This window comes from Juglans regia, chromosome 16, assembly GCF_001411555.2.
Source record: "Juglans regia cultivar Chandler chromosome 16, Walnut 2.0, whole genome shotgun sequence".
NCBI lineage: Eukaryota > Viridiplantae > Streptophyta > Magnoliopsida > Fagales > Juglandaceae > Juglans > Juglans regia.
In genome coordinates this window covers 6,279,631-6,305,197 of record NC_049916.1, presented here as the reverse complement: position 1 = coordinate 6,305,197, position 25,567 = coordinate 6,279,631, and the positions used below count along the sequence as shown (strand labels likewise).

General features: G+C 38.5%; 1 protein-coding gene across 3 annotated transcripts; it reads left to right on the top strand.

Annotated features, from left to right (window-relative positions):
* The first annotated feature begins 4,045 nt into the window (after nucleotides 1-4,045).
* Nucleotides 4,046-25,362, top strand: LOC109007542. Of its 3 annotated transcripts, none has more exons than XM_018987243.2 (16): nucleotides 4,046-4,572; nucleotides 6,262-6,312; nucleotides 6,400-6,627; nucleotides 6,952-7,050; nucleotides 7,148-7,203; nucleotides 7,378-7,489; nucleotides 7,598-7,777; nucleotides 8,176-8,442; nucleotides 21,573-21,764; nucleotides 21,870-22,073; nucleotides 22,162-22,287; nucleotides 22,403-22,699; nucleotides 22,808-22,906; nucleotides 23,014-23,540; nucleotides 23,637-23,691; nucleotides 25,074-25,362. In XM_018987243.2, exons 1-15 carry the CDS (start codon nucleotides 4,438-4,440, stop codon nucleotides 23,668-23,670), a joined length of 2,607 nt encoding a protein of 868 aa, XP_018842788.1. In that variant the 5' UTR covers nucleotides 4,046-4,437; the 3' UTR covers nucleotides 23,671-23,691; nucleotides 25,074-25,362. The 3 variants fall into 3 exon arrangements, with proteins under 3 accessions (XP_018842788.1, XP_018842787.1, XP_018842786.1); XM_018987242.2 differs by having other exon boundaries at nucleotides 6,397-6,627; XM_018987241.2 differs by having other exon boundaries at nucleotides 6,391-6,627.
* The last annotated feature ends 205 nt before the right edge of the window (nucleotides 25,363-25,567 follow it).

The window sequence follows — 25,567 nt, the reverse complement described above, 5'->3', positions numbered from 1 at the left end:
GACGCGATTATAGAGAAGTGGGATGACCTTTGCTTAACTAAGAAGGAACAAACTGCATTAGAGGTTGAAATCACAAGGGAGAGTTTGACAACAAGACGTGGAAAGTTGTCTCATTGGTCTCATCGGAGCCGAGAAAAATGTAAACTTCGAAACTTTTAAGACAACCATGCAGACGATATGAAAGCCAAGGGGGAGAATCCAGTTCAAGGAAGTTGGTGATAGTTTATATATAATTGAATTTCAATATGAGCAAGACATCCAGAAAGTGAAGAAAGGTAGACCTTGGACCTTTGATCGTGATTTACTTTGTCTGAATAACTTTGATGGCTTTGCTGCACCAAAAGATTTATCCTTCACCAAGGAACCAATATGGATTCAATTCCACAACATCCCTCTTGGACGAATGACAAAGGAGGTTGGGCAACAAATCGGGGGCATGATTGGTGTGGTGGAGGGGGTGGATGCTGATGAGGATGGCATTGGATGGGATCCTTATCTCAGAATCAAAGTTATTACTGACATTACTGAGCTGCTAATGTGAGGAATTCTCCTTACCTTGCAAGGTAACAAGTGCTGGGTTTCTTTTAAGTATGAAAGACTTCCTAATTTGCGTTTTAGGTGTGGTATTATTAAACATGGTGCAAATGGGTGTGAACAATCCTCTAGTCAAAGATCCATGCATAATAGCTTACAAAGCCAACATGGTGCTTGGCTTCAAGCTCCTACTCAAAAGGTAGTTGCTAAAACTCATCATCAAAGCAATAATGGGAGGGATCAGTCAGCTTCTCGATCCTCAGATCCACAGGTTGAAGATGAAGTTGTAAAGGGAAACAAAGCCAAGGTTGGAAAGGTCTCAAGTCAGTCGAGAGAGGAGGCTGAATCACAGGGTGGTGATAGAAGGAAAAAGGTTTTTTTGGAAAGTTCCCTTCCAGAAAATATGGAGCAATCAAAGGGTCAAGGGCTATCTTTGGATAGAAGATATCATTTAGAGGAGCCATCTCAGGACTATGCCGGCTCATTTTTGGGAAGGATTGAGGGATCAGGAGGAATATGCCGGCTCATTTTTGGGAAGGACCGAGGGATTAGGAGAAACTATTATGGTAATTGATGTTGTCGATGATACTAGATGCTGTGGGGGACCACTGAATCAAGTTGAGAGTAAGCACGATATTACTATCCCTGCTAGCACAGATGATGTCATTACTATTCGAAAACATTCTCCTGCACAAAAGATGGACTATATGGGGGCCATTAAGATTAATAATGATCAGTAGCACTTACAGACATAAGATATGATCCTTTTGGCTAATAACAACAAGATGGAGATGCACCACAAGAAAGAGACTAAGTGGAAGAGGAAGAGCTAGGAAAAAATAGATATCCCTAACGTCTAAGCCTAGTTGTTAGAGTGGTGCTCAGAAGAGAAGCATATCTCTCACTACAGGTGGTCAAAATGTTGAGATGAGGGAGGTCCTTGGGGAGAGGCATGAATTAAAGAGACAAAATAATGCTACTTGTGTGGAAGTGCACAGTCCTGGTTTAATGGCAGAGGCGTAACCAGCCCTACCAGTATCAATGAGTATCCTAAGTTGGAACTGCCAAGGGAATCCTTAATCAATAGATTAAGGAAAAGTGTCCTCCTAGTCTGGTTTTTTTTTATAGAAACAAAATGCAATAAAGAAAAAAATGGAAGACATTAAAGTTAGACTGAAGTTTGATGGGTGTTTGACAGTGGAGAGTCACGGTAGTAGTGGTGGTCTAGCTCTTTTGTGGGGGGAAGAGTTTGATGTTCAGATTTGTATCTTCACACAATGGCATATTAGTGTTGTTATTATGGATAAACACACTAATCAGAAGTGGATGTTTAGTGGTTTCTATGTACATCCTAAAACCTTTAAGAGGGAGAGCAGCTGGAATTTACTGAGATTTCTTAAAGATGGCATCTCTATCCCATGGGTCTATGTGAGAGATTTCAATGAAATCACTTGCCAAAGTGAAAAAGTGGGAGCAGAATCAAGAACTTAAAAGCAGATGGAAAAGTTTAGAGAGATCATTGAACTCTATTCTTTGATTGACTTACCTACAAAGGGTCAGAAGTTTACTTGGTCTAATAATAGACCAGGAACAAAGTTCACAAAAGAGAGCCTTGATCGAGCTATGGCCAATCCAGGGTGACAACAACTTTTCCCCAACAACATCTGTCATGTTTTACCTATAATCAAATCAGATCATTATCCACTCCATTTGACCCAGCTTAGTAATGAGATGAGGGCTTGTAGGAAAAAGTACATTTTTAGATATGAAGCCTCTTGGGCTTTAAGGGAGGAATGCTCAACCATTATCCAAGAAGCATGGAGACAGGTGGCTATTGGCGGTTCAGCAGATGTAGTGATCAGAAACAATATTTTTAACTGTCAAAGGGCTCTTCAGAAGTGGAATTTAGCTACCAACAAGCAGACCCCAATACACATCAAGAGGATACTGAGGAGAATGACAGAACTTTAGAATGTTGGTGATGGAGACCATATCAGCAGTGTTCAGCAACACCAAGAAGATGTAGAACTGCACTTAGCTGAAGAGGATCTCAAGTGGAAGCAATATGCTAAACAACACTGGTTGCAACATGGGGATAGAAACACCACTTTCTACCACATGTATGCATCACAAAGAAGAAAAACTAATTCCACCTGGCAGTTGCATGATCATCATGGGCATGTGATTAATGATCAGAATATGATTGGTGATCTATGCTTTGATTTCTTCTCCAATTTGTTTACTTCCTCTAACCCAACTGCTATTGATAGTTATATCTCAAGCATGAACTCTAAGGTTACAGATGCAATGAACTCTAGGCTTTTGATGCAATTCTCTGAAACGGAAGTCAAAGAAGCTATTTTTCAAATGAATTTATTAAGTTCCCCTGGGCCTAATGGCTTTCCAACTTATTTCTACCAATCTAACTTGGAGACTATTGGTAAAGAAGTATGTAGGTTTGTTCTTCAAGTGCTCAATCATGGTGGTTCTTTAAAAGGTGTTAATGACACTTTTATCACACTTATTCCCAAGATTAAGAAGCCAAAGGGGTCAAAGAGAGATGCAGGCTTGGAGTCAAAGGGATGTGTTGATTGAAGATGCTAAAAATATTCTCAATTCATTTGCTTTGTGGTCTACTAATCATGTCAAGAGAGATGCCAATAAGGTTGCCCATAGCTTAGCTTGTAATGCACTGATGTTGCATGAAGACTTATATGATTTGGAAGAAATTCCTACTTATATTCATCTCATTGTATTCAATGAGATGATTTAATTCGTTTGATTGAGAAATAAAACTATTTGATTTTTCTAAAAAAAAAAATGGTGTTATATATGATTAATGGTGTTGGAGTTTGAATGCCTAAGCAGAGTTAGGGTGGTTTGGATAATGGGACACTTTCAACTTATTTTATCTCACATTCTCTAATTATTATAATTTTTTTAAATTTTTAAATAATATATATAATAAAAATTTTAATTTTTTTAAATTTTAAAATAAAAATAATATTTTATTTAATTTTTAACTCTAATTTCATTTCATTTTAACTCAATTTACTATTAAAATCTTCTTTGTGTCGGTCATAAAAATTATCCGCTCCCATTTCGATCAAATTTTCCGGAAGAAATTTGACTCTAGCCGTGTTTTTGTTGGAGCTCCAACTCCAACAGTGCAGAGTCGAACTCCAAGTCGATGGGACGGATTTTTGCACAACCAAAAGCATTTTTATTGAATTGATTAAATTCATCTTTAAAATTTAATTAATATCATATTTTTATATTTATCTATTTTATTTAAATTTAATATTTATATTAAATTAATTATTTATTTTTATATAATAATAAAATATTATTAAATTAATAATTTTTTTTATTTAATTTATTTATATCACATTTTATAATTCCTCGATGGGACAGATTTTTGCACAACTAACTGACAAAAATGTTAGACTTCTCGTAACTATATACAATAGTGATTAGTGGGTGCAAAATGCGTGAGCTTAGAGACGAAGTTTGCCTATATATGGCGGGAGGCTCCTTCCGGTCGAAGTTTTTCGCACCCAATCACCTCTCTCTCTCTCTCTCTCTCTCTTCACACTCTTCGCTAATTACACTCCCACCCCTTTAAAATCCCCCAATCCCAAAACCTTCCCAATCTCTGCCACCCAAAATCTGCACCACCCTCCTTGTAGTTTCGATTTCAGTTCCATTTTACTATTGCTTGAGCACCTCCATCGTTACTTGTAAAAAAAAAAAACAAAAAAAAAAGCACCTCCATCGTTAATTTCTCAAATTCTAGGGTTTTCTTTGGTTCCTGTCAAAACCTAGGAATTTCTCTCTGAGTGCGCGCGCGCGAGAGAGAGACAGAAAGACAGAGTTGGGGCGGTGTCGGAACTTTCGATTTCAATGGAGGTCCCGGCCTTGGTCGCCGCCTCCGCTACCACGCGTGGTGGTTCTCTCTCGATGCAGCCACCATCGTCGTCTCCTTCATCCCGCAAAGAGTGGCGCGCCGTTTCGGAACATCGAAACGCTGGGGATGAGGTACTGGTCTAGTTAGAGAAGAATGTGGCATTGGGGCTTGTTTGGTTTCTGAGAAATTTTGGGAAAAGGAAAAAAAAAACTTAAATTCGAATTTAGTCGTTTAGTCGTTATGATTATGGATTAGACACCTTTGCTTGCGATACTTGAAACAAATTAATTTTCTCAGCAGCTCCATTAAGGGTTTATGGGTTCCCTTTTTTTTTTTTGTTAGCTACCCGTGTTTCTCTACATGCTAAATTTATTCCCAGTGGTTTTCTTAGCTGCCAAACATGGGAAGTTCGATGATTTGTGTGGGTTAATAGCGAAAATCATTGTGCATACTAGTTAAAATATCTCTATCACAATTCCGCTGTAATGAAAATATTGGTTTGGTGGAGGAGGGAATGTGGCAAAGAGAAGAAAGAGAGAGAAATTTCTGGGTTTCAGCTTTTACTATTAGTTTTGCTGCTTCATCATGAGCAGCGTAACGTTTCTGTGCTTGATTTTTATTATAATGTTAGTTGGGCTCAAGTGGTAAGAGCCTTTAGTGTTTGAGGTATGCTCCCTAGGTCTAAGGTTCAAACTCTTGGGTGCAAATAATTTCTTGGGCCACGCCCCATCAGTAAAAAGACAATGATTTACCTGATTTGAGTGATTTGGTTGCATTAGATGGGTCAGAGATTTAATTGGGTAAAATACATGTTGGATTTGTAAGGTCTTTGGGTTCCTCATCATCCAAAAAGGGTTGATCAAACTTGAACTCGCAGAAAGCAATCATATATATAATTTTCATTTTACCTCGTGATTTTCTTTTTACTCATTATATAAGTCTTTTGTTAGGTGAAAGCTTGAAAGCTTTAGGGATCTAGTAGTTTGGTTTCATCTAATTAAAATACATGTTTTCTTTTATCTAATGGAACATCGTTGTTAGATGGTGCATTAATTGAAAAAGTATTCTGGACTATAATTGTTAAAACTACAGGGAAACATGGGAAAAGGACGAGTAGAGTCTTAGGAAAATGGTCTCGAGGTAACATAGGAAAATAAAAGAAATGGGGAACTTTGTGTTTTCTTTGTCATTTAGGAGGCACCTTGGTCACCGAGCTTAAATTTTTGGATTTTCATTTAGTTGACTCGAGTCCTTTTAAAAAAAATTCTTGGGAAATAAAACAACAATGTTTTTGCCTATATCTATATAATCTTGGAAAATGGGCAAACAGATAAAGAAAACATATCCTTCAATTTACCTGGGTAAAACATATCCTTCAGTTTAACCCCAAGAGGTTGGGCCAAGTGGTGAAGGCCTTGGTCTTGGGGTATCACTCCCTTCAAGGTCCAAGGTTCAACACTTCATGGGTGCAAACAATCATTTGGGGCTACACAACTTGGTGAAAAACCAACGATTTAACCAATTTTGTATAGGAAAACTTCCGAGGGTGCGGTGCACGGGACTGGGGCTTACTCTGTAGGGGTGGGTCTGAAGGGCCTTGCCTTGGAGAGATTCCCCGACATAAAAAAAAAAAAAAATAGTCAGAGATGTGAAATCTATCTATCTTGTCCCAGTTCCTACACCATCTAGTAGTCAAATTGAACTGTAGGGACTGAATTTTGACATCAAGGTTTGAGATTTGGTTTTTATTTATTTATTCTTTTAGCAGGTTTTGTATTTGAAATTTTGTTCATTAATGAGGCATTTTTTCTGATGCCTAGGATTTGGAACGATCGAAATTGGCACAGACAGATGAGAGAACTATATATGAGGTAAGGATTCTGATTTGTGGAAATACCTTTAATGATAAGGAGTTATTTAAAATGAAGATGTTTTGGTGTTCTATCAAGGTGCAGCAGGGACGAGAGCCACTTGATGTTGACTTCTGTTCAATCACAGTGAACGGTAGCTTAGATGATGAACTTTTGCTGCAAAGACTTCATAATGTTGCTAGACAAAGAGAGGAATTGCAACGGGCGGAGATTGAACTTAGAGCTCAAATAGTTGCAAGATCTGAGATGATGGGAATGCAAAGCAACTTTGATGCTCAGATCAAAGAGCATGCTATTTCTGCTGCCAAGCTTCAGGTTTATGTTGTAGTTCAATTTATGTCATAATAGGTTTATAATAGAAGTGTTTTTGGAGCACAGCTTGATAAAGGGAACTTTTCTTGTTATAAGTAGTTGTAGAAAATAATGCTAAGCAATTCATGTAATCATTTATCAATATTATAAGAAGATAGGAATGACCAGATTTGCGGGCAGAGCTATATGGGGGAAGTATTCCGAGCTTCAAAGCAACGTATTTTATCGAAGTTACATGTTGAGTCAGGCATTGATCTCTAGTAGCAGGTTTATGAATAGGCTACTATTGGCCATCCTCACGCAGTTCTAAATTTGTTATTTGGGCAGGAGCAACTGCGTGAAAGGGAAAAGGCCATACACGAGTTGGAAAGGATGATGGAAGAGAAAGATAGGGAGGTTCATGCAATTAAATTGGATAATGAAGTGGTTTGTTGAGTGCTTGATTGTTTTTTATATGTTCTTTCTTCCTTTGGGTAAGGTGTTATATAAATTCTTGATTACTTCCCTTTAATTGACTGGGCAGGCGTGGGCTAAAGAGGACCGCTTCAGAGAACAAGATAAAGAACTAGCATCATTCAGGTGTGAATTTGTGTGTAGCACCCATATTTATGCTCTAGCCCCTTTTCTTCAAACCTTTAGTATGATTTAAATGGCTGTGTTGATATTTTGCAACTCTGTACTACTTCATACAATTTTGAAAGTGAGAGATCTGGACCTTTTGAACAAATTCTGATGCCTTGCTTCTTTTTGCAGAAGAGAGCGTGATCACTCTGAGGCCGAAAGAGCCCAACATATTAAACAGATTCATGACCTTCAGGAGCATTTTCAAGAAAAAGAGAGGCAGCTTATTGAGTTGCAAGACCAGGTTTGTTTATGGTTTACTTGGGTTATTCCATTGAAGTGATAATTGAAAATCCAAGATCTTATGCAATTAGGAAGTTCATTGCCTGATAATGATCCTATCATTCTTCAGCATAGGGTTGCTCAAGAAACCCTTATTTATAAAGATGAACAATTGAGAGAAACCCAAGCCTGGATTGCTCGTGTTCAGGAGATGGATGTCTTGCAATCAACTACGAATCACTCGTTACAAGCTGAACTGCGTGAACGTACTGAACAATATAACCAGCTGTGGCTCGGTTGTCAAAGACAGGTTAGCTTGCTTTGGATTCTATTTTGCACCTGTTGGACTTGCTGAATTTTGGGTGTATTTGGAACAGTTCAAAGTGTAACGTCTTTGGGTTGTCAAGGACAGGTCTTGTATGTAAATATACATGTGGGCATAAGTATGTATTATATGCTTTTTCTTATTGACTTAAATTGAATCTGTGATTGCGCATTTGACTTTTCGTTAACTATCAGTATATTTTGGGCAATACTTAAGGTTTGTGGCGTTGAATAATACAAGCTGCACTAGAAGCAATACAATGTGGTTTTATATCTTCCAATATAAATCTGTGTTTTGATGATTTTAAGTTTCTAATTTCTGTGTTAAGCATAGAGGATAGATCATATTTTGATTATTGTTGGTCTTTGGGTTTTTGGTGTTAGTTTGCAGAGATGGAAAGAATTCATCTGCATACAATACAACAGCTCCAACTTGAGCTGACTGATGCACGAGAAAGGAGTGGAACTTACAGTGATGAGTCTGGTTTGTCCCAAAAAAATTCAAAGGATGTGTCTCAGTTTGGTCAGGGCAATGGAAACCAACGAGATGCAGATGGAGGTGGTACATCGGGTGGAAATTCTGGTGTCCTTTCTAGTGGGAATTCAGGCAGTGCTTCATCTTTTGCTTCGTCTGGCAATCCTTCAACCCAGGTAAATTGTACTTCTTTTATAGCCGTTAATTGATATAAACAGTGGAGCTTTTTAAATATATCATATTCTGCATAAGCTATGGTAGGAAGTCCCATGGGCAGAACCATTGATATTTGATATGCGGAGTGGATGACCTTCCCTTATACTTGGTAGAAGTTTCTTAAAATATAAAAAATGGTGTAGTGGTACAATAGATATAGAAAAGAAAAAGAAAACAAAGTTCTGAAAAAAAGGTATAAGAATTTCATGGAAGAGAAATGATTAAGATTGCTGAGTCTTCATCCAGTCAAGCAGGGATTTCAAAAAATAAAGTCTTTTATATGGAAATAATTCCCCAACATCCCAATAACCCTAATGACAGGCATAATCCAATAAATCCCACACAGAATAATAACAAAGCAATAATCTTTTGTATCCCGTTTGATTTTGCTTTCTATAATTATCCATCTCGTGACATTTTTCTAGTTTATAATCTATGTCTACTTGTATGCTTTTATTGTATTACTCTCGCATGAAACTAGAATTATGTTGTTTTTTTTTGGGGGGAGGGAGGGGGTGGACTAAAACTATTACAATATAATATCTCCATTTATTAAAATTCTGAATTATCAATATTTTTTATTATTACTTTTAACTGAATTATCAATATAAAAGTAATATTTCTCTATAAGTAATAAACCTTTATTAATAAGTGCAAAAGCAATGAATTCTTTTAAATTTCTCTAACCATCAAAGCAACATAGTATAGACAAAAATCAAATAAGATTTGACCTTTTGTACACCTTTAACAGAAATCTAAAACATGATGAGTTTTTTGGCAGCCAAATTTCTATATTTTTAGAAAAATTTCATTTTTTCACGCATGAGATCAAATTTTGAAATTTGAGAAAAACTTCCAGATTTTTCTTTCTATATTCTAGTCTGGTGCTTTTCAAATTTTTTGGGACTGGAGAAGCTTTCATCAGTTCTTTAGGGGTCAAGAAGGGCTATTCAGAACTAAAAGTTGTGGATAGGGTGGGACAATGGTGGAGGTCCTATAGCTTTTGGGATCACCCAGTTGTCTTGGGTTGCAAATTAAAAGCATTGAAGTTGGGCGTGCTGATTTACGAGATGTTTGGCCATGTTGGGGAGAGGAAGTGACACTTTATGGATGAACTCAAAGAGTTGGATATGGTTGCAGAAGAATGTCATTTTTGTGAAGCTAATTTGATAAGAAGGGATGAAGTCTCTAGTGAACTGGAAAGGGTTATCCTTTTGGAGGAAAAAGTTAGAGACAAAAATCGAGTGCTCATTGGCTCAAGGAGGGAGACAAGAATACATTTCATTGAATGGTCAGCTCAACTCGTGGTAACTATGCAACTATGTAATTGACACACTACTTATTAATGGGCCTGACTCTACTCAAAACAGCTCTCTTGGTGGCCCTGGTCCTGTTTTGATGGTCTTAGTTTTGATTCTATTGGTGAGGAGGATGAGAGGTGGTTGGAGCATGCTTTGAGCAGAATGAGGTATTCGAGGTGGTGACAAGGCCTCGGACCCTTATGGTTCCTCACTCACTTTCTTTCAGTCTTGTTGGGGCATTTTCAAGAGAGATTTGATGAATGTATTCCTAATGCTTGTGGAAAGTTTGAGAAGTGTCTCACTGCTACCTTTATTTCCCTTATTCAAAGGTAGCTAAGGTGATGATCCTATCAGCCTAGTTGGAAGTGTATAAAATTATCTCCAACAAAGTCCAAGCTAATTGATTAAAACTGATGTTGGCAAAGATTATTTCCTGTTCTCAGAATGCTTTTAACAAGTGGCTATAGATAGCAGATTTAGTTCTGATAGCCAATGAATATCTTGATAGCAGCATAATCAAATCAAGGATTCCGGGGCTGCTCTGCAAACTGGACTTGGAATAGGCATATGACCATGTGAATTGGGACTTTTTGTTGTATTTATTAAGGAGATGTGGCTTTTGGGAGAGATGCTGTGGGTGGATAGCTTAATATGTTTCTTTGGTGCAATTTCTAGTGTTGATAAATGGTACCCGCTCATAATTTAGAGTTGGGGTTGGATGATATTTCTTTGGACGGCGAAAATCACGGAATTCAGAGTAGTAGAATGGAGGACCCTGTCCTGTTGAATTTTTGTTTCCTGGCTCAACCGAATGTTTCAGATTGGGTCTTTCATAAAGTGAAAGAGATCCAAAAATTTGTGGGGATTGAGTGTGTTGGATATGAGGATCAATTTATGGCTTTGTTCACAGCAATTGAAGCGGGAGATAAACAAAAAACTAAAGGTGAATCGAAGATGCATAGGGAACTCAAAAAATGGACTTGGTTGATGAATACGAAGGGTAGTTCTAGCAGGGGCAGGGGGAAAGGGAAGGGGCTGGCCATTCTTCAATGAAGTCCAAGATAATGTCGTGGAATGTCCGTGGACTAAATGAGATCAATAAACGTCTACAGATTAGGAATGTGCTTCGGGAGTGGAAGGCTGATATTGTATGCTTGCAAGAGACAAAATTGAAAATGATTAATAGGAGAATTATACGGAGTTTATGGAGTGGAATACATGTGGTTGGGTGTTCTTGGCCTCTAATGGGGCGGTGGGAGGGGTTGTGGTGATGTGGGATCGGCGGGTGGTGGAGAAGGTGGAGGATTTTATTGGGCAATACGATAGCTTGCTCGTTTAAGTGTGTCTCCGATAACTTTTTGTGGGCTTTTGTAGGTGTTTTATGGTCCCAACTTAGATATAGATCGAAGATTGCTATGGGAAAAGCTAGCGGGGGTCCGTAACTGGTGGGAACTCCCGTGGTGTATAGGGGGAGACTTTAATGTTGTAAGATTCCCAAGCAAAGTTTCTAGAAGTCGAAGATTGCGGCCAGCTATGGAGGAGATCTCGGAGTGTATCTTTGACCTGAACTTAATAGATTTGCCACTAGCTAGGGGTACCGCTACTTGGTCTAACAACCAGTCATGGTCTCGACTGGATCGGTTCTTAATTTCACTAGAATGGGAAAGTCATTTCCCGGATATTTGGCAAAAGCTTATGCCCCGTATTGGATCAGATCATTGGCCTATTTTGCTTGATTGTGGAGGAGTTCGTAATGGTCGTCACCCTTTTAAATTCGAGAACATGTGGTTAAAATCGGAAGGGTTTGTAGATAGGGTCAAACAGTGGTGGTCTTCCTATCAGTTCCAAGGTACTCCCAGTTTCATTTTTTCGGGTAAATTGAAAGCACTTAAAAGAGACCTTAAAGTATGAAACTTGGAGTCTTTTGGCAATATAGGGGAAAACAAAAAAATAAAGCTGCCGGAAATTCAAGCGATAGAGAGGCTTCAAGAGGTTCAGCCACTTACCCAGGAAGAACAAGATTGGAAATCTGTGCTGGTCGCATATGTGGAGAGGATGATATTACTAGAAGAGATGTCTTGGCGCCAAAAGTCCAGGGCTTTGTGGTTACGGGAAGGAGGCCGAAGCACAAGTTTCTTTCACAGAATTGCAAACTCGCATAGGAGAAATAACAACATTGTGATGTTGAAAATCGATGGTGTGGAGTGTAGAGATGAGCAGATAATTCAGAATCATGTTGTTAACTTCTACGAGAACCTACTAACGGAGCAAGTGGGATAGCGGCCTCCATTGAATGGGATGGTCTTTGATACCATCGGGTCGAGCGATGTGATATGCTTGGAAAGGGAGTTTGAGGAGATAGAGGTTTATGAAGTAGTGAGGAAAATGGCCAAGACAAGACTCCAGGACCAGATGGTTTCTCTATGGGGTTCTTCCAAGATTGTTGGGAAGTGCTAAAGGAGGACCTCATGAAGGTGGTTAAGGAGTTTTTCTTGGCTGGAAAATTAGAAAAAAGTCTTGACATACTTTCCTTGCATTGATACCTAAGAAGGTGGGGGCTTCGGAGATCAAGGAGTTTCGGCCTATTAGTTTAGTGCATGGGGTGTATAAGATAATCTCTAAAGTGCTTGCGAATAGACTGAGCAAGATGATGGGTAAGATTGTTACGAAACCTCAAAACGCCTTTGTAAAAGGTAGGCAGATCCTGGATGCGGTGCTAATAGCCAATGAATGCCTTGATAGTAGTCTGAAAGTTGGGAACAAAGGAATTATGTGCAAACTTGATATGGAGAAGGCATATGACCATGTCAACTGGAATTTCCTGCTTCATTTGCTTAGGAGGTGTGGTTTTGGGGAGCGATGGAGGGAGTGGATCCAGTGGTGCATAGCTACGGCAAAGTTCTCTTGTTGGTAAATGGATGTTTAGTGGGTTTTTTTTCATAGCTCTTGCGGTTTGAGACAAGGGGATCCGTTGTCACCCTTGTTGTTTGTCATAGTTATGGAGGCCCTGAGTAGGATGCTCTCGGCTATGGTTGCAAATTGCTTTCTAAACGGAGTCCCGATTGGAACCTCGGATAGGGGTACTATTAATATTTATCATTTACTGCTTGCAGATGACACTTATTATGTGTGAAGCAAAGCAAAACCAGATGCAAGTTCTAAAGGCCTTACTCTTTTGCTTTGAGGCAGTTTTTGGTTTGAAGGTGAACTGGGAGAAATCAAATTGGTGCCAATGGGGGAAGTCTCTAACATACGCCAGTTGGCTCAAACATTGGGGTGCAAGATAACCTCCTTTCCTATGACCTACCTGGGACTTCCGTTGGGGAGTGCATCGAGGGCGCCTTCGGTGTGGGATACAGTGATCGAGAAAATAGAGTGGAGATTGGCGGGGTTGAAGAGAATGTACTTGTCGAAAGGTGGAAGGATTACCTTGATAAAGAGTACACTTTCAAACCTACCTACTTATTTTTTCTCTCTTTTCCCAATACTAGCTAGTGTGGCGAACCGTATTGAGAAGCTCCAGCGTGATTTCTTGTAGGGGGGTATGGGGGAGGAGTTCAAGTTTCACCTGGTAAAGTGGGAGTAGGTCTGTCATCCTCTCTCTGGTGGAGGTTTGGGGGTTAGAAATCTAAGGGTATTTAATCGAGCGTTATTAGGCAAGTGGCTGTGGAGATTTGCCAAGGACCCAGACAGTTTATGGAAATTGGTGATTGAGAATAAATATGGTAGCTTATGGGAGGATTGGTATTCTAGAGAAGTCAGGGGGGCATATGGAGTTGGTTTGTGGAAATACATAAGAAGAGGATGGGGGTTTGTTTAGCCGTTATGTTAAGTTTCAGTTGGGTGTGGGCTGGAGGATCAAATTCTGGAGAGACGTTTGGTTTGGCAATAGGGCTTTACAAGATTTGTATCCTTCTCTTTTCCAAATTGCAAGTGCTAAGGATGCTTCAGTGGTGGAAGTTATGGAGATATCGGGGGAACAGATCCTTTGGAACATTAATTTTAGTAGGGCGGCACAAGATTGGGAAATAAGCACCCTTGAAGATTTCTGTGGCCTCATATATTCTATTAGACAAAACAGGTGGCAAGAGGATGTTATGTGGTGGACTCTAGCAGGCAAAGGTACTTTTTCCGTTCGTTCTTTCTATAAGGCCCTTTCTCAAGAGTCTAATACTCAGTTCCCCAGGAGAAAGATCTGGAGACACAAGGCACCTCCTAAAGTTTCTTTCTTTGTATGAACTGCTTCTTTGGGTAAAATACTCACCACTGATAACTTGAAGAAAATGAGGATTATTATTGCAGACTGGTGTTGCATGTGTAGAGGAGGGGGAGAGTCGGTAGAGCATCTCCTCCTGCATTGTGATACAACAAGGATTCTCTGGAATGAGATATTCGCTCGATTGGATATGGCCTGGGTTATGCCAAAGACCGTGGTGGCAGCTATGGCTAGTTGGTCAAACATAAGAGGCAGACAACCAATTAAAGCAATTTGGAAGATGATCCCTCTTTGCATTATGTGGTGCTTATGGCAAGAGCGGAATGAGCGGACTTTTGAAGGCCAGGAAAGATCGTCGGATGAGCTTAAAGTTTTATTTTTTAGAACTCTATGTAGTTGGGCTATTGCTGTGGATTTTAATGGCATGACCCTTCATGATTTTCTTGCCTCTAATGTGCCTACCTAGTTAGGGCATCAGAGTTGTGTACTGGCTTTACCTTTCTTTGATCAATACAATTTATTTATTTATCAAAAAAAAATTCTTAGAAACTGCAATTCCAATTGTGACATGGGATCCTTGATCTAGGTTGCTTTTTGTTGTGGAGACATTGAGTAGAATGTTGTTAGCTTCTGAAAATAGATGTCTTTAATCAGGTTTCTATGGGGACTAGAAATAATGAAGTGTGCGCTTTGTTTGATGAGAAATTCTATTTGCAGTCCTCAAGTGGGGACTGCATGTGTAGGCACATTATTAAATGAGAGAAAACATCATTTTAAGAGGGATAATTTTGTAATTTTAAAAAATTTTAAAGTTAAAAATAGTCTAGGCTTGCATTGCCGTCTCCAAATGGGGACTGTACCTAGTATTGCTCTTGTTTGTTGATGATACATTTGTCTTTTGCAAGTCCAGCCAGGAGCATATCCATCGTTTGAGAAATTTATTTTTATGTTTTGAGGTTGTTTCAAGATTGGAAATCAATTTGAACACTGGTTGGAGTAGTGGATAACATTGGCGGGTTGGCACATATTCTTGGCTATGGGTGTCATCACTAACGATTTTCTTTTGTCGAATACCTCCCCTTCTTCCTTCTCATTCATTAAATAGCCAAAAATAGATTATACAAATTAGAAATTCGAAATCTCTCTCTCTCTCTCTTTTTTTTTTTTTTTTTTTATAGGTAATCAAAGATATTATAATCATAGAAATAGGCCAAGCCCAGGTAAAATAAAGATGTAAAAATAGAAATTATAAATCTGACTTCCTATCCTAAAGGGATTCAAATCTTGGATAAGATATGTTTCTCATACTTATCTACTCAATCTAAATATTCAAATTACAAGTCATATAAATCCTATACAGCTGTACAAATCTGTCTATACCCGAAATACATAGATAAAACATTGGAAATAATTCAAATAAATATAATCCACTAATACCCCCTCTCAAATTGATGCTGGTGTATCTACTAGCATCGATTTGCTAACTAGGAATTGATGCCACTGTCTAGTCATCGCTTTTGTGAATATATCAGCTACTTGAAGATCCGTAGAGATATGAGGAAGAATAATAGACATAGCCTTATAGGCTTGACGAATGTAGTGACAATCCACTTCAATATTTTTGGTACACTCGTGAAATACTGGATTAGCAGCAATTTGAATAATGTGTTGTCACCATGAAGAGGAGTTGGCTTGTCTTGCAAAAAACCCATCTCTTGAAGAATGCCCCGCAACCACATCACCTCAGAGCATGCTGTTGACATAGCTCTATATTCAGCTTCTGTAAAGGATTTAGAAACATGCTCTTACTTTTTGCATTTCTAGGAGATGAGTGAATCTCCAAGAAAGATGCACCACCCAGTTGTAGAATGCCTAGAATTTGGGCAACTAGCCCAATCAGTATCACTATAAGCCATAAGTTGTAGAGAAGTGCCAGCAAGAAAAAAATAACTTACGGTTAGGAGTCCCAATCAAATATATGATAATACGATGAACAACCACAAAATGCAAGTGCTAAGGAGTGTCCATAAATTTACTGACAATATGGACAGCATATGAGATATCCGGACATGTGATAGTGAGGTAGATTAGACTCCCAACAAGCTTCCTATATAATGTAGGATCAGAAATTAAATCACCCTCATCCTTCTGATACTTTACGTTGACTTCAATAGGAGTATCAACTGAAGTAGTCTCCCCCAACCCAGCCAACTGAACAAGGTCATGAGAGTATTTATGTTGATTAATAAATAACCCATGTGGGTGATTATGAACTTCTAGCCCCAAGAAATAAGTTAACAGTCCCAAATCTTTCATATGAAAGACCTTATGAAGATGCACTAAACCCTTTGAATATATTCAATATCAGATCCAGTAATAATTAAATCGTCCACATAGACCAACAGAAAAACAAAACAAGAATCACTCTTATGAAGGAACAAAGAAGCATCATACGCTCTCCGAGTGAATTGATACTCAAGTAAGGTATTGCAGAACTTCTCAAACCGAGCTCTGGGAGCTTGTTTTAGACCATACAATAACCTTTTCAACTTACAAATATCATTAGCTGAGAAAAGGGGCATACCATAAGGAAGTTTCATGTAAATGTTCTCTTTTAAATCACCATGAAGAAAAACATTCTTCACATGCATCTGATGCAATTGCCAAGACTGAGAAGCAGCAATGGCAAGAAGGAGATGAAAAGTTATCATCTTAGCAACAGGAGCAAACATCTAGTCATAATCAATCCCATATTCTTGTCTATTTCCCAAAGCTACCAAACGAGTTTTATATCTCTCAAGGGACCCATCTGATCTAAGCTTCATAGAATACACCCACTTACTATCAATAGGTGTCACAGAAGAAGGACAAGAGACAATGTCCCAAGTGTCATTGACCACTAGTGCATCCATTTCTACTTGCATGCCATTCCTCCAACACTCATGTTCCATAGTTTGCTTATAAGAGGAGGGAATAGCAATAGAAGAAAGTGTAGCAAACATAGAAGAATGAGATGAAAAACTACCAGAGGGGCAAAAAGAGCGGTCAGAACTGTTGGATGAGATGGTTTACGCTTGGTGTAAACACAACCAGGTTTAAACCGAGTGGAAGCTGTTGTAGAAGTTGTATCCTTATCTGAAAAATTTGGCAAAACATAGAAACTAGGAGGAATAGGGTCTAGATGAGCACGAAAAAATTGTTGTTTGTCAAAGAACACCACGTTGCGAGAAACTCGAATGCGTTTAGCCTGAGGATCATAACAAGCAAAACCCTTTCTGAAAAGAATTATACCCTAAAAAGGCACATTTGACTGATTGAGCAGAAAGTTTGTGTCTTTCGTGAGATGAAAGATGCACAAAACAAACACAACCAAATGAGTGCAATTGAGAATAGTTTGGGGAGTGCCCAAATAGTAAAGAATAAGGAGAAACATTGTTTAATACTGGAGTAGGTAATCTATTAATTAAATACACAGCAGTAGACAAAGTTTCACACCAAAAATGAGAGGGCACACCCGAATCAATCAGGAGAGCCCAGACTATATCAAGAAGATGACGATTCTTTCTTTCAGCTACTTCATTTTGTTGTGGAGTATATGGACAAAAACATTGAGAAATAATTCCTTGATCTTGGAGGAACATTTGAAACTCATTAGATATATATTCTCCTCTTGAATTGGAGCGAAGAACCTTAAGAGAGGCAGAGAGTTGATTTGTGAGATAAGCCATGAAATGCTTGAATACCGGAAATACTTCATTTTTAGTGCGAAGAAAGTAAATCCACGTAAAATGAGTATAATCATCAATAAACGTCACAAAATATTTATAATGATCATGAGATTCTATCGGGGCAGTACCCCACACATCACTATGAATAACATCAAAGGCACAAATGGCATGAGATCCTTTTGAAAGAAAAGGCAAAACTTTACTTTTAGCTAACTTGCATGTATCACAATCAAAATTAATTGATCAAGAGAATAGAAATCTTTATTGCCAATTAAACCGGAAGATGACAACTTATGAAGTATGTGAGAATTTGGATGGCACAACCCCTATGCCAATCCTTCACACTCAAAGTACCAACATTACAAGAAAACGAAGATAAAGACTTTGACTCTACAGATTTTGAATCTAAACATAAAGGAAACAGCCGACCCTCTTTAGGACTCCTCGCGATCATCTTCCCGGTCATCTCATCTTGTACAAGACAACCAAAAGAAGTAAATGACACTCTACAATTGCTGTTAACTAATTGTCCAATAGAAATCAGATTGGTATTTAATGAAGGAGACACCAAAACATTATTTAAGGAAGGAGAAATGTCACCTACGGCAGTGATAGGTAGGGAACTACCATCTGCCATGTGAATTTTAAGTGGACCAACATATTGTGAGACATTAACAAGAGAGTGAGACGTACTTGTCATATGGTTGGTGGCACCGGAATCAAAATACCAAGGTTTAGAGGCAGATTTGGTTTTACCTGAAATGCCAAAAGCTGAAAGAGCTGAGATGATCATTTGTTGGACCATTTATGGTGTAATAGAGGTGGGATTTTGAAAAGTGGAAGCTGGAACATGAGTGGAAGTGGCCAAGGTAGAGCTGGCCATAAACTAGTAGCCTCAGCAGCAGCTGAATAGGCAGTTTCTTGGCGACATGGAGGACGTATTGGGCAATCCTTGATAATATGTCCTTGCTTCATGCAATAGTTGCAAGTTTTCGTAGAACAATTTGCAGCGAGATGCCCATAAACTTTGCAACTATAGCATTGAGTAATGCTCAAATCCCTCCCTTTGGTTTTTCCTTGAGCTGCATATGCCACAGGAGCTGGAGTAGCTTGTTCCATGGCTGTTTGGGTCATCAATCTTTGCTCCTCTCGAAATCTCTCTCCCAAACACATATCAAGTGGAGGCACAGGATCTCGGTTCATCAGATTAGCACGAATAAATTCAAATTCAGGCCTTAGTTTCATAAGAAACTGTGCCCGCATACTTGCTTCATGAACAACTTGAATATCGGCCAAACTTGTTGCTGGAATTGAAGTGTATACAATATCTGTATACTCAGCCCACAAGTTACAAAAACCAGAATAAAACTCCTCCACAGAGAGAGCTCCTTGAGAGAAATTCGACATCTCTAGTTCGAATTGAAATCTCCTAGCTAGTATACAGCCGCTTGAGATGATTCCACATATCATGAGCATTCTTGAATGAGCGTAAATTTAAGATAATATGGGGATCAACAGATCCAAGAATCCAAGACATGACTCGGGCATCCTTGCTTTCCCAAGAAGCCTGCTTATCTTTGTCCTTCGGCGGCACACTACTCCCATCAATATGATCCCAAAGTTCATTTCCTTTCACCAATAGTTGAAACTGAAAAGGCCACGCAGCATAATTCTTTCCATTGAATTGAACCAGAAGAGAATCTCTAATTTCAGAAGACATGATAGACAAGAAACCCTAGCCGCAACCCTTGAGACTAGAGAAAAAAATAGCCGCAATTCTCGAAACCGAAAAACCCTAGCCGAGATTCTGGAAACCAGGAAAAAAAAAAAAAAAAAAAAAAACCCTAGCCGAAATCTTAGAATCAGAAAAACCTAGAATTCTTGACCTTTCTCTGATACCATAACAATTTTCTTTGGCTGAATACCTCATCTTCTTCCTTCTCATTCATTAAATAGCCAAAAATAGATTATACAAATCAGAAATTCGAAATCTGACTTCCTATCCTAAAGGGATTCAAATCTTGGATAAGATTTGTTTCTCATAATTATCTACTCAATCTAAATATTCAAATTACAAATCATATAAATCCTATACAGCGGTGCAAATCTGTCTATACCTGAAATACATAGATAAAACATAGGAATTAATTCAAATAAATATAATTCACTAATAATCACTTCTTATGAAGTTTGGGCCTTCCATTAGGGGTATCTTTTAAGGCAAAATCCATTTGGGATGATGTTATTGAAAAGTGGAATGACGTCTTGCAGGATGGAAGCTGCTTTACTTGTCCAAAGTGAGTGTTGCACAGATTAAGGCCTCGTTTGTTTTCACAACTCCTCTCAACTCATTTAATCTAATCTCATCTAATCATTACAACTTTTCTAAATTTTCACAAAATAAAATAAACAATTTAACTTTTTCAAATCCCAAAACAAAAATAATATTAAAAAAATATATTCTAACAATATTTTATTCAACTTTTACTTTTAATCTCAACTCATTTCATCTCATCTGCAAAAACGAGGCCTAAAAGAGTACTCTCTCCAGCCTTCCTTCATATTACTTGCCTTTATTCTCTATGCCTGAGGGAGCAACCCAACATTTACAGAAACTTCAAGGTCCATGTGGGGAGAAATTGGCGATGAGTCTAATCCTCACCTGGTTAAGTGGTCCAAGATTTGCACTTCGCTATCGTTAAGTGGATTGAGGTTTTAAAACATGTTATTGTTCAATAAAGCTTTTACACAAGAAGCTCCTTCCCCAGTTTTGGGATATTTTGTTCTCATCTATGCTGGATCTGGGATGAATTATTTTGACAATTATATGAGGCTCTCTACTTGGAAATGGTTGGAAACAATTAATATCATCAATGTGTTCCACTCGTCAGTTGACATCAACAGTTGACTTCCAAAGTGGCACTGCCTTGTATTAATTGTGTATAGCTTTGAGATTTTCTTCCCAAATATTAGTGGAAGAAAATCAAGAAGGGAACATAATTGTTTGATGCGTTTACTGGTTTTACCCATCTTAACACTTTGGGGGTTTTGGACGTTCTCTTTTTTCCCTGATCAGGTTCAAATATAAATACATCTGTAATTGTTTTGTTATAAACTATAGCAAATCCTTTTTTTTTTTACTTTCCGCTGTACACTATAGCTAGGTACTTCTCATGTATATTCCCTGTATACTTGGGCTTTGCCTATTATTATGAATAAAACTTCTTGATTACCAATTAAAAAAATAAATAAATAATCTTTGCATCCCTATATTTGTCCATGCTTACATGCTTTTAGACATAAGTTACTGCTTTGCAATTGGTTCCATCTCTTTATTTTGCCCGACTTTTTGGTAGAAATACTATGTTCTTCAAAATAGATTAGCTTTTATGAGTTTGACAGGTGGTAAAATAAGAGAATGAAGAGTAAAATGGGTTTGTTTGCTGAAATTTTGAAGAGGCACTTTTTTTTTCCCCGTCAGCATAATAATGGTATGCTCTTGTTGATGATGGAACCTTCGTCTAAAATGATAGTGTTACAACAAATAAAGAAGTATTTTGTGGTTTTCTCTTCCCACATCTCCATGTGCCCGCAGCACTTCCATATGGAGAAAGTATTCTTGCCATTTTCCACCAATAGCACCTAACCTGTGTTGATTTTGGAGGACTGTACGCCTCTCTGGTGAACTCATCCATGAGCACGTGCATTATTTTATTAGTATTGGTCATTGGAAAACTATTGTGGGATCTCCATTTTGGAATGATATTTTATTATTAGATAAGAAGTGAAACAAGCAATTTTAAAGATGTGTACATAGCATTTGATATTCTCGTGTTCATTTTTAGACGGATCACATTTCCAGTGTTCCACTTGCACCTTCAAGTCTGCTTGGGTACCTTCAACCTGGACAAGTGACTGCTTTGCATCCGTCATATGTCATGCATCAACAGGGTGTTCCCCATTCTTTGCCATCTCATGTTGGACAGTTCCACTCAATACCAGCAATGGGTTCCCTGCAACAATGGCAGAACCAACAGGTCCTGACAAATCAAAACATTACATCTGTTATTGTTGGGTGTCAATGTTATATGAACCAACAGGTCCTGTCAATGTTATATGAACTTTGTTCATTTTTTTTTCAGGCTGTATCAGAGGGTTCGCAGATAGCTACACATAATGAACTTCCATCATCCCAAACTGACCAAAGTATGGTGAGATCAGATGCAAACTACTCCTATGAAATGCCTGTTACTGGACAAGCTCTTCGTCAAGACTATCTGGATATTCGTATCAGCCATGGGCCAAAGCCTGATTCTGGAGTCTTGTCATCTTCTGGGGAAGCACAGGTCTTGTGAATGAAGTTGTTTCCTTTCTGATAATCATTTGGTTTTGTATTCAGTATTGAATGGACTCACCCAAGGTTTTATTTTTCAGGCTCTTGAGTCAAGTGATGGAGGTTATGTTGCAGCTCCCAAACCTGAGCAGAGCCTGCATCAAATTTCTTCCCAATCCCATGATGCCGTAAGATTGGATACTCTAGACCAAAACGGTGAAAACAAGGTTTGTCGTAATTTAGTCCCAGCACTTACATAATTATGCAGTCAGCCTGGTTACTCTTTAGAACAGCAGGTAAGTAGGGCAGTGATTAAGCTTCTCTTGCACTTGAACTGCGCAGGAGCAGAATGTACCGACTTCTTCTAATCATGGACTAGAAGGCCAATCAACAGCAGAAGGACCAAGTTCTGTTGCCAACCCATCAGCATCTGATAATTCAATCCATTCTGTTAATCTCAGTGAAACCGCAGTAAACAATGCCAGTGCAGCTTTACCCGAATCATTTGTCTCAACTGGGCAGTCAAATATACTGACAGCAGGAAAGGCTTCAGAGCTTGCTCTTCTTGATGAAAGATCACTGTTGGCTTGCATAGTTCGTACAATTCCTGCTGGTGGTCAAGTTCGAATCAGTTCGACGGTTAGTGCAGTTACCTATAAAATCTTCGGCCATTATAGCAAGTGTGCTGTTTTTTCATTTATTTAAATTGGTTGAGTTGATGACATTTGGTGTTTGTCTTGTTTACAGCTACCAAATAGGCTGGGCAAGATGCTTGCACCTTTACACTGGCATGATTACAAGAAAAAATATGGAAAGCTTGATGACTTTGTGTTTGGTCACCCTGAGGTAAGTTTATTGGAATTTCAAATGCACAAATACATGTATATATCATCTTCATTTGGTTGATATATAGGTGTGTAATGTGATCTGAGAACCTTGAAATGCAATATCAGCTATTTGTGATTGAAGGCGACTACATTCAGCTTCGAGAAGGAGCACAAGAAATGATAGCAGCTGAAGCAGCTGTTGCCAAGGTTGCTGCAGCAGCTGCAGCGTCGTCTCCTTACTCCTCAATTTTGCCTTCAATGGCTGTCACTCCAGTGGCACAACCTCACCGACTGAGAAAGGTTCCATCCATTGAGTCCAAAAATTTTAAAACTGACAAGACAGCTTTCAAGGAGTATGCAATCATCTCTCCAAATTCAATTGATGAACCATCACAGCTCTCTTTGACGCAGAATCAACAATCAAATGGTGTTGGTTTTGGTCTTTCTAGAGGTCTGTTGAATATGCAAATTTTGAGCAAACCTAAAGATCCTCAGGAAATGAATGGCCCTGAAAATAGGGCTGTACAGTCTGCATTTGTGACAGTTGGGAATGGAGCAAATATTAGTAATAGATCAAGTTTGAATGGTTCCCAGAGAACGGGTCCAGCTAATGGGAGAGCTAACCTGAATTTTGTTGGAAAACAGCAGGGCAGGTATGGCTAAAAGCCTTTTAACTGGCTGCTGCTTTAGTTTAATGTCTTGGTTTGTACTTAGTTTATCAAACTAATTCTTCTGTCTTACTGTCACAGGATGACTGGTGCTGTATTTTCTTCCAGAAGATAGCAAGTCTGTTTTTTATTCTTGGTAAGTAACTGTGTGTTTGCAGTATATTCTCCTCAGATAGTCAGTTTTGATTTTATATTTGCACTTCTGCTAATTATTGTGATTTTGAGAACTAGATTAAGTTGTGCAATTGAATATCTTTTGTTTTTTTTTTAGCAAAGAGGACGGTACCCCGTAATTTTATTAATGAAACTCACTTATGGTGGAGGAATATTGTGGTTACATCTTTGGACTCCTTGGAGGTTACGAGAATGGAATACCTCATTTCTCGAGTAATCACTGAAATTATTAGACTATCAATTAATTTTACTACCCTCTTTTGGCATGTAAGGGTTGAAAATAAAAAACCCCCCTAGGGGTTGGCTCAACAAGTATGGGCCTTTGGGAGAGATGGCCATCTTTGGCTCCTACTACTCATAGGCTACATACATCTGATGTATGTCCGGCTCTTTGGTGTGTCTTGGTTGTGCCCCCTCTAGGTCAAAGGTTCGAACCCTTGGGTGCTAACAAGTTATAGGGGTCATATCTTATTGGTGAATAGCCGATGGTTTACCTGATTCGTGTGATAAGGATGTGTTACATGAGTCCAGGGTTTGATTGGTTTGAAGACATGTTGCGTTTACATGGTCTCTGGGATACCTTGCCATCAATAAATAAAAAGGTGCTGTATATCATTGACATGTTGAATAATGAACAGTTATGGGATTTTAGTGTCTTTGAGGTCCATATGCCTTGCTGGTGGCATCCGAAAAGGTTTTCTTCTGCCAATATTTGGCAAGTATATGATTCCATTGATGTTTTTAGTTAACTGGCTCAAATTGCACTCTTCATCATTTTGTAGGGAATAGTGGAATATATGCATTTATTTGTGTACAAGGTTTGACAGATCCCCCAACCCTACTTTTCAGTATGCACAGGCATTTGTGGTCTTCCTAATTTAATCTATATACTCTTGACATTTCTACATTAATTTTGGTGCTTGTCGAGTTATATACGTTGAAAATGTGCTTTCCTGTCATGCGACTGTACAATAAGAGACAAGCGCTATTCTCATTTCTAATTATGATGCAGCCACACTGTATGGTATGGAGTGGGTGCAGCAAATGTAATATTACTTGCCTTAGGAGATTTCTGGATTTAATTTTGCAACTGTTCTGGGTTTATTCAAGTATTTTATTGCTGATTACGTGGCGATAACGATAACTGGCTGGATGCTTTGAGAAGCCTAAATGAAAACCAACCTGCGTAATGCAATTTATTATTTTGTGAAGGGCAGATTTGAGTAACTGCACCATGTTCTGCCTTGTTTTGCTTGTACTCATAAATTGTTCTTGCTGTAGTAATTGATCATGTAGCTTTTGTGCTTGACAAAAAAATTATTAAGTATCTTTTGTTGTTAACAGGAGACGTGGAATCATGTGGATAATATCATGACCAGTAATATGCATGAGTCTGAAGCTCGAGATGTTTGCAAGAGAATATTCTTGCTGATTGAATTTTCAGTGAGATTATCTTATAGAAGTCTCTGATTGGAATTGTTATTGTTTCTTTGGTTTGCTTTGTCGGAATTACAATGTACTTTTTGAGTGTATCTTACCCAAAATTCAACTCTTTGCCTCTGGCAATGATATTCATGCACACAATTGCATCTGTGCATCACATAGTTTATACTCATTGCTCAGCTTCCCTGCACTTTGAAGAATGCAGTTGCCAAAACAAATTATGCTGTAGCTCACCTTTCAGCATAGGCCGAACTGGCTCAAGATTTTCGGCGTCAATAGTCTCACAATAAAATTAGTTTCACAGATGAAAAGTGTATTTTCACTTCTCACAGTGGCAGCGATTTGTGAACAGTCATCGCAGGCTCCCAAGTCTTGACTGCTTTCACCGCGCTGTC